Genomic DNA, 10,296 nt, shown 5'->3' on the forward strand with positions numbered 1-10,296 from the left:
GGACTAGACTTCCTTGTTGTCTCAGAAATATGGATAGATAAATTGAGCATAACAAACACAAATCATATCAAGTAAGGTTAGTTGTGCATTTTCATTACTAGCTCGTTGATCACATTAAAAACATGCATCTATGATCACAAGTGTTTTGAAGTGTTTTTATCATTCACTCTTAAAGTGTACATAGCAAAGTAGTATAAGCTCTAAATTCACGCATCAAGAAAAGCTTGTCCATAACTAGTTTGCTCCAAAGCTAATTCATCCTTTTACTTATTGTGATTAAGTATAAAAAATCTAAAAAGTTTTTTTATTAACTAGTAAAGCAAATAAATTAAAAATTCTCTCTTGAACATTAGAACAAATAAAACTTAAAATAAGTAAACTAAAAAGAAATCCTAATTGATACAAGGAAAGAATATCACAGCCAAATTATATTGGTTAATGTTTTTCGTGTACTTATTCTAATTGACTAATAAAGCAAATACATAGCAAAATAACTTAAATTTTAGGATAACTCTAATTTATAAGAAAAAAGAAAAATAAGCTAGTTAATTATGCATTTGATACAAACTCAAAAAATCCGCATGTCCACAATTAATGACCTTGTAGATCAATTGTATGATTTTTAATGATACCAAGTTTTCAGCAGATTAAATTCGTGTCACATTCAAATAAAATTTTGTGCAATTACAATCGAAAATGACGTTTTGGAGTGACTTTAGCAGATTGAAGCACCTCAAATTCAAAAATGGCCATTTGGGCCTAATCCAACTCGTTAACATATTAAAATAATATACAAATGAACAGTAATTTCCAAGTAGATTAAGTAATCAATTATATTTATTCTTTAATTAAATTTTCTTGATGTTCTAATATAACCATATCAATTTTTTGTTTAAATATTTCTTCAGTCTCATCTGTCATAGTAACAAGTTTCCTGATAGAGAGAGAAGCTTGTTTGGCTTTAACTTTAAAACAAGAAGATCAAATCCAACTAGAAAAAAAGCAGTAATAAAAATGGTTAAAGAAGCAACAGAAAAGAAACTCGAGGAAGCTGCATCAAAAGGCGACATAACAACTCTCAAAGAAGTACTCCAACAAGATCCAATCCTTATTCATCAACTCTCATTTCCATATTCAAGAAATCTCCTTCACATGGCCACCATGTCTGAACAAGAAGCCATCGTCGAAGAGATAACGACGAGAAATCCACAGCCAGCACGAATCCAGACTCCCAAAAATCGTCGCCTCTCCACATGGCGGCAGCGCAGGGAAGCCTTAGGATCGCCGCCAGATTGATCATGGTGGCCCCTGAGATGTGCTGGTGGCGAGGTGATCAGGGCATGAACCCGGTTCATGTGGCTGCCATGAAAGGGCATGTCGAGATGGTGAAGGAGCTGCTTCGAGTGGATTCGTTTCCGGCTATGGAGAGAGTGCGCCGCGGGCAGACCGTGTTGCATTTGTATCGGTAGATTGAGGCTTTGAAGGTTTTGGCGGACAAGTTGGGAGATCTTGTTTGTGCAAAGGATGATGATGGGGACACACTCTTGCATTTGGCTGTTAGGTCTAATCAGCTTGAGGTAATTTTCCACCAATTCTAATTGTTTTTAGATGGATAAATTAAAATATGTCAAAATATTATCGATTCAATACAAAGTTGACGTATTGATGTGTAATATGACAAGTGTTGTTCTAATTAGTGTAAAGGATATGATCCATTGACATATCTTATTAATAATGGTTGGATAACAATTCAAATTTCAATAAATTATGTTACTAATCAAACATTGGATCATAGTATTATATACTTGGTCTCACTTAACTTTATACTGATGAAGTTATTCAACCAAACTCTCAGATAATACAATACTTGGTGAGAAGCAACAAAATAACACTTAATTCCATGGGCAAAACAGCACTGGATATCTTGGAGGAGAGCCCTCAGGACACAACCAACTACATGGAAATGAAGAAAATGCTTACAAGCTTGTCGACTCAATCGTTGCTCGGCGCCCTCCCAAAGCTCACCGACACGACGATGGTGGTGGTAGTCTTGATCGCCAGCATGGCCTTCCAGGCAGCCATCAGCCCCGTGTGGCAGGACGACACGCCATCCCACAAAGCCGGGGAAGCCGTGATGGCCTCCACTCATCCAAAAATATACAAGGACTTCGTGCGTGCAAACACCACCGCGTTCATTTCATCTCTCGTCACAATCGTCCTCATCACCACCGGACTCCCGTCGGAGAATTTTTATGTGTATGTAATAGTGTTGTATGCAATGTGGGTTTCGTTGGCTTCGATTGCGGTGAGCTATGGAGCTGCGATAACGGTGATTTCTTCGAATAGGAAAGCGCAGTCTCTTGCCAAAGTTATCAACATCGTTAATGCGGCGTCCAACAGTATCAATGGGTTCATATCGATGTATGGTGTTGTACGGCAAATGTATTTGTCGTGGAAGAGTAAGAAGCGGCGGCAGCAAGATCTTGCGGCGGATTCTTTCATCCTACGTTGCTTTTATTGGATTTTCGAGCTGTCGGATTGTCGTTCCGGAGATTTTATTCCCCGATGGTTTCCGAGGTCGGCTTCTCCACCACCGGAGAATTTTTGATCTCATTGTATAGACGACTATGTATGTGTGTGATATTAATATGTATGTTTTATTCAAACGATGAGTGAATTCTTATTGGATGATGTGGTTGACATGAGAATTAGGAGAGCTGGATTATTTGAAATAGACGAAAGAGTTATAGAAAGTTCTAATTGAGATATCGATGAGTAAAATTTTTTGAAGTAGATTACAATTTTAATTTCATAGCAATAGACGAAACAAACTATATTGAAATACACAAAATACATGAAGAAACATGAATGCGCAATTGTATATTGAGTACGGAATTTGTGTTTACAGTAACGAGATCATTGTTTGCAAGTTTGGTACATGATATAAATTCTTTTTTAACTCCGCATTACCATCAAACTTCTTGACTAATTCACGTCATTCTCCGATTCTCACTCCACACACACTCTCTCTCTCTCTCTGTAGAAATGCACCATTCTCCGCCATCTCTAACAGAAAATGAGCAGAGCCTCCAAATGGTTCCGAGGCCTTCTCAGCTTCAAGAAGCCTGACCCACCGCCGCCCCATCTCAGAATCCACCCTCCAAGAAGAAATGGAGCTTTCCCAAGGGGAAACACCGCCGCCGATCCCATCACCACGCCCTCGTTCCCGGCGGCTACGTCGACATCGATGAGACTAGCAGGCAGGTCATTGCCCTCGCCACCGCCACCGCCGCGGTAGCCCAGCTCACCAGCGGCGGAGGATTCGACCGCGCCACGGCCGCGCATGGTGCCCAAACGCCGTCGCTTATTCGTGCCCGGAGGAGCGTGCGGCTGTTGTGATTCAATCCCATTTTCGTGCTTATCTCGTAATCTCCTCGCTCTCTCTCTCATGCTATATGTAATTTGTGGTAATGTTATTGCACATAGTAGAAGTATTTTTTCCAAGTTACAAAACAGGGTTAACTTAACTCTAATCTTTAATATGAAAAGTGCTGGAAATAGATCAGGAAATAAATCAAGGAGATTGAAGAAATCACGAGAATAAATGAAGATTGATTTTAGTGAATATTTTTTTCTGATTTGTAGCAAGGGTAAATCTTTCCTTATATAACTAATCTCTAGGCCTATTTAGGCGTGTAAAACCCTCCTCATTCATAAGAAAGTGAAATACATCAAAAACTCTTGTTCAACATGGCATCAGAGCATAGGCTCAGAAAAAACTAAAATTCATCATAGCCATATACCTTTACATCGGCCAGAAGGCGATAACCACCAAACCTGCAAGATGTCAGGAGATGAAGATGTTAAACCAGACGATCCCAGAATCAGAACGAGCAAGAATGTTGTAATAGCATTCAAGCTCAATGGAAAAAACTACCCCCTGTGGGCTCGGCTAATGAAGGTAGCCATCAGAAGCAGAAGGGCGCTGAGGCACATTACTGGCGTACCAGCGCCCCCCGAACCAATGACCAAAGAATACATCGAATGGGAGGAGACCGAACTAGTTGTATTCTCCTGGATCGTGGACCATATCGAAATTGATATTGTTGGAGATTTCGCCACATCACCAAAGTGCAAAAGCAATCTGGGACAGTTTGGCCGTAACGTACGAGATCACGTCTGACCCGTATCTTATATACGAATTGGATGACAAAATCAGCCGGACCGTTCAAGGAGACATGGATCTAGAGACCTACTGAAGGACCCTTCACGGAGTGTGGATCAATATTGATCGGTGCCAAGAAAAACCAATCGACTGTTGTGATAAAGGAGTATGCCAATATAGGAGACTCACCAACACACAGAGACTTCATAAGTTCTTGAGGGGACTAAACCCCCAATTCAAAGGAATCAGACGGGACATTCTCAAGGAAAGCCCGGTGCCCTCAGTCGACGTCGCATACGGATGGGTTGAAATGGGAAGCCACACGACTGAAAATTATGCCGACGGCAAAACCGCAACCCATTCCGGCGCAACGAACGGAGACCCATCATCTGGCGGAGTGGGTTTCGGCTTCGGAGCCCGAAACACATGATTCTCACCTCAGTCGGCACCTCTGACGCGCTCTGGACAACAGCCACCACGCCCGCCGCCGCCAACAACCGCCGCGGAAACAAACCGGACAAATCCAAATTGTGGTGCTCTCACTGTGGGATGAACAAGCACACCCGGGAAAATTGCTTCCAATTGGTCGGCTTCTCGGAGTGGTGGGATGAAAGTCAGAAAGGAAAGGCCAAATTGGCCATCGGAGTGGAAGGCAGCGGTGGAAACCAGGAGGGAGCCAACACTCGTGGCAGAAATGGGAGACGCCGACGCTACTCACGGTGGCGGGTGGCAGACGGGGAGAGGAGATAGTTAGAGAGGCAGCTTTTGCAAGGATGGGAGGAGGCGGCGGATCTGCAATTGGGAACGGAGGTAATAGGCTAGAGTTGAAAAACCTAGCCCGCATTCTCATTTACAGTCAATACCCCAATTTTTTCCTAAACTGCAAATAGTGCCCCATATTGCAAATATTATGCAATCTACCCCCAAATGTGTTTGATAATTGTAGACTCGACCCAAGGCTTTAGAAAATCATTTTATTACCCCAAATAGGTTTGAAGTGTTGGATAAATTGCATATTTGCCTGCAATGCAGAGTATAAGCCTAGTGGAAAAGAGAAGGGTTGGATATTTGATTGTGGGGCGACTGATACTATGACCCATGATAAAAATGATTTTGTAAATTTTAGTGGGGCTATGAAAAGTCAAATTTAAACGGCAGATGGGGAATTAACTTCAGTAGAAGGGAGTGGAACTATCGAAATTTCACAGACTTTTAAAGTTGTCGAATTGTCTTTATGTTCCGAAATTGTCACTTAAGTTGATGTCCATTAGTCATGTAACAAAGGAATTAAATTGTACTTTGTTGATGCATCCAAATTTCTGTGTTTTATAGGATATCAGGACGGGTAGGATAATTGGGTGTGGTACTGAGCATCAAGGTCTTTACTATGTTGATGAGATGGCTCACCAAGGCAGTGCTGCAATGCTAGCTCACGGATCTACATCTCGAGAAGCTTGGTTGTGGCATCGATGTTTAGGTCACCCGTCACCTGGTTATTTTAAATTACCTTTTCCACATTTTTCTCATCTCAAGGATATTGATGGCGAGTCTTGTGTTTTGGCGAAAAGCCACAGACAGTCTTTTAAATCTAGTGAAACGCGTGTTAAAACTCTTTTTTCCTTGGTTCATGCTGATGTGTGGGGCCCTGCGCCCGTTGTTGGTGATCATGGTTTTAAGTATTTTTTAATCTTTGTGGATGATTGTTCTAGAATGACTTGGGTGTATTTTTTGAAAAACAAATCTAACGTATATGCAAAATTTCTTCTCTTCTTAACATGATTCAAACACAGTTTCAAACCACTATTCGAACCCTTAGATCGGATAATGGGAGAGAATTTGTTAATAAAGAGATGTTAGATTTTTTTCAAAAAAGGGGCTTAATTCACCAAACTTCGTGTGCTTATACCCCCAAACAAAATGGAGTTGCAGAGAGGAAAAATAGAATTATTTTAGAAGTTACCCGAGCTTTGTTTTTTTGACTCTAAAGTTCCAAATTCTTGTGGCCCGAAACAATCGCCACCTCCGTGTACTTGATCAATCGTCTTCCTACAAAAATCTTGAACATGAAAACTCATCTTCAGACTGTATCTACACTAGCTAGGTACCAGAACCTCTTACTACCTTTGAAAATCTTTGGGTGTTCTGTTTATGTCCATGTCGCTAAACACGAGAGAAATAATTTTCTGCATGCGCTATAAAGTGTGTTTTTCTTAGGGTATGAGATAAATCAGAAAGGATATAGGTGTTTTGATCCCTCTTCTAGGAAAATTATAACCTTAATGAATTGTAATTTCTTAGAATGTGAATACTACTATACCAGCCTTAGTGGTCAGGGGGAGAATAATAATAGTAATTGTTCATCTGGACCCCTAAGTTGGTTTATGTCACCACCAAGCAACTCGAACGTGGAACCAACAGAGAAAGCTAGTACTTGCCGCCGAGCCTGTCTTGTCACATGTGGAGCCTCCTCATCAACCGCCACCTCCCGACAATCCTCCTCCAGTGATATCTGAGGTAATTCCTGGCACTGAATCGGATTGTACAATTATTTCTAATGACTCATCTACAGAAACCGTTGAGAATGTCGTTGAGAATGCTGCAGTAGATGGTGACACAGGGCGGTACATAATGCCTCCAAGAAGTACTAGAGGGATTCCACCTAAGAGGTACAAGCCCAGAACGTATCTCTAAGAGGAGCAGATACTCAGTGGTGAACCTGGCTAAGGCAAATCTCACTGAAATGGCAAGGGCGTTCACTGCTGCCCTGTATGAGGAAGAGGAAATTCCTGGAAATGCCGAAGAAGCTATGAAAATCAAGCACTGGAGGGAGACAATGATAGTGGAAATGAAGGCACTAATGAAAAACAAGACTTGGGAGGTATGTCTAAGACCAGAGGGTCTAGACTAGTAGGATGTCGTTGGGTATTCACAATCAAAAGAAGGCCAGATGGATCTATTGAACGTTACAAGGCGAGGCTTGTGGCGAAAGGGTACACTCAGACCTATGGAGTTGATTATGCAGAAACCTTCTCACCAGTGGCCAAGATGAGCACCATTCGAGTCTTCTTCTCAATTGCTGCGAATAAGAATTGGCCGCTACACCAGTTTGATGTGACAAACGCCTTTCTGCATGGGGAACTGACAAAGCCAGTATATATGGAAGCCCCACCTGGCTTTAGTGGAGAATTTAGGGGACAAGAAGTGTGTAAACTCAAGAAGACCCGCTATGGTTTGAAACAATCTCCAAGGGCATGGTTTGGAAGTTCACGGAAGTAATGAAGAAGTATGGATACAAGCAGAGCAACTCGGATCATACATTATTTCTCAAGAAGAATGAAGGGAAGATTACATGTTTGATCATTTATGTGGACGACATGATTCTGACAGGAGATGATGAGGAAGAAATAAGTCAATTGAAGGAAAATCTGTTTACCGAGTTTGAGATGAAAGACTTGGGACTTCTCAAATATTTTTTGGGAATTGAGGTGCTGCGATCCAAGAGAGGAATATTTATAAACCAGAGGAAGTATGTCCTGGATCTTCTAGCTGAGATAGAGATGCTGGACTGCAAGCCTGCGGAGACACTGATGATGCAAAATCATGGTCTGCAATTAATTGAGGGGGCGAAACTCACAAATCAGACTAGATATCAGCGCCTCGTGGGTAAGCTTATCTATCTTTCCCACACTAGACCAGATATTGCCTACGCAGTTGGGGTGGTTAGCCAGTTTATGCACAAACCCCAAACAGATCACTGGGAGGCCGCATTGAGGATTGTGCAATACTTGAAGGGAACTCCGGGATATGGGGTTTTATTTGAGAATCACGGACATATGGAGATACTTGGGTTTACAGACGCAGACTGGGCTGGGAATCCAAATGATCGGAAATCGACGGCCGGGTATCTTACCTTTGTTGGAAAAAATCTTGTCACTTGGCGTAGCAAGAAGCAGAAAGTTGTAGCACTGTCCAGTGCTGAAGCAGAGTTTCGAGGAATAAAGAGTGGTCTGACAGAGATCCTATGGCTGAGGAAGCTTATGACAGAACTTGGCCTGATATCACAACATCCATGCAAACTCTTCTGTGATAACAAGACAACTATCATCATATCTGAGAACCCAGTACAACATGACCGGACAAAACACGTCGAGGTGGATTGACACTTCATTAAGGAGAACATAGAGGCTAAAATTGTGGATCTTCATTTGTCAGATCAGAGGACCAGTTGGCAGATATTCTCATCAAAGCAGTTGATTCAAGGAGCTTTCACAGAGTATTAGACAAGTTAAAAATGGGTGATCTCATTGTTTAACTTGAGGGGGAGTGCTGGAAATAGATCAGGAAATAAATCAAGGAGATTGGAAGAAAATTACGAGAATAATTGAAGATTGATTTTAGTGAATATTTTTTTCTGATTTGTAGCTAGGGTAAATCTTTCCTTATGTAACTAATCTCTAGCCTATTTAGGCGTGTAAAACCCTGTTCATTCATAAGAAAGTGACATCAAAAACTCTTGTTCAACAAAAAGAAGCATAATATCAATTTGAATCGTCATGATCTTCCACATCCCTATTTTCATTGCCTTTTGGAATTAAATAGAGAGGAAGAAATGGTAAATTTTGTGATGTTTTTCTAGTTATTTCATAGCTTTAGTTGTACTTCTCTTAATGCATGCATCTATTACCAGTATCTTTTTCAATGGCTAGTTAATTAGTATAAAACAAAAAAAAACCTAGTAGGAATCTGTTTCCAAAAGAAGAATTTAGTTTATTGGAGAAGGTTGCACACAGAGTGAAAAATATGACACATGAAACAGTCAATTTATTATTCCATATAGCTTTTCTCGTCTTATTTGAGACTTCATTTTCACTTGATTGCAATTTCCAAATGGTGAAATGTCTAGTTAAACATTTAGACTTTCATTAGTTTGGTATTTTAACTCTTAACAACCTCAAATATAATCATATATAGCATGCCCCATTTCACATCTATCACTCATTTTCACACACCAATATTGTTACTAATCAAGCCAATTTTGGAACATCCACAGTCGAGGAGAGCTCTACGGGCGCTAGAGGCCACATTCTGCGGAAGCGGAACGTTGACAAGTTACGATAGCTGCAGGCCCTTGTGCGCGCCCAAGCAAGGGCACGGGCTGGCCCGACTTCTCATTGAGGAAAGCACAAAGCCCTCCCACATTCAACCACACAGTAAAGACATTGAATAAGAGTTGCTTTGAATTGGCCAAATGTATTGAATATCTATCTACAGGGAGAGAAAGCAGATCATGCAATGCTGGCCGGTGTCAAAATGCAGTGGAGGAAAGGCGAGAAGGCGCCATGGGACCCTGAGCGACAAGCTTGTACAAGTTGACACGGGAAGACCAAACATGAACCCTTTAGGCAGAACATCATCCACTCATCTCAACCAAGCCACAGCTCCGACCATACCACATGGTCGAGTACATCCCTGCGTTCCCTTCACATTAGGCCTAGACGCCACCACTACGGGAGCTCCAAGAGGGCGCTGTTCTCACCTACCAAGAGCTCCCTGAGCAGGGCCTTACAAGGTTATATGAACATTGATATGGGTAATAATGGTGACAAGAAGATAGGATTTTGAAATTTTGGCTAAAAGGAGCAATCTTGGGAGAATGCAACATTTAGATAACAACTCAACAAAACAACTTAAGATAAAGATTGAAGGCTCATTATCATAAGTTGTCAACATATTTTATTTCACGTTTTTGCTATTAAGTTGTTGAGTTTGTTGTAGGACCTATAGTGGTATTTAGGATTGAAAGCAGAGAAGTCAAAAGGAAATAAAGAGAAACATCACTACAAGTCTAAAATGAACCTCTATAACATTAACATCTCTTGAGTCAACAAGGAACTAAATAAATGAAGGAAAACAACACACAACATTAACATTCACCATATGTTCAAAAAGAGCAATATCAGTAGTCTCGAGGATGTTAATCACTATGCATGTACACATATATACAAATATGAACGGATAAAATTAAACAAACAAACCATAATTTTATACGATGAACACTATGAAGTAGTGAAGTGAGTCGAATAAATGCAAAAAAATATATGGACAAAAGCAACCGTGTTGAGAAATCCGGA

At 40.9% G+C, this 10,296-nt stretch overlaps 1 protein-coding gene across 1 annotated transcript; it reads left to right on the forward strand.

Annotated features, from left to right (window-relative positions):
• Positions 1-1,206: 1,206 nt before the first annotated feature.
• Positions 1,207-2,608, forward strand: LOC121766731. The gene is made up of 2 exons (XM_042162989.1): positions 1,207-1,577; positions 1,856-2,608. Exon 2 carries the CDS (start codon positions 1,901-1,903, stop codon positions 2,606-2,608), a length of 708 nt encoding a protein of 235 aa, XP_042018923.1. The 5' UTR covers positions 1,207-1,577; positions 1,856-1,900.
• The last annotated feature ends 7,688 nt before the right edge of the window (positions 2,609-10,296 follow it).

This window comes from Salvia splendens, chromosome 15 (genome assembly GCF_004379255.2).
Source record: "Salvia splendens isolate huo1 chromosome 15, SspV2, whole genome shotgun sequence".
Lineage (NCBI taxonomy): Eukaryota > Viridiplantae > Streptophyta > Magnoliopsida > Lamiales > Lamiaceae > Salvia > Salvia splendens.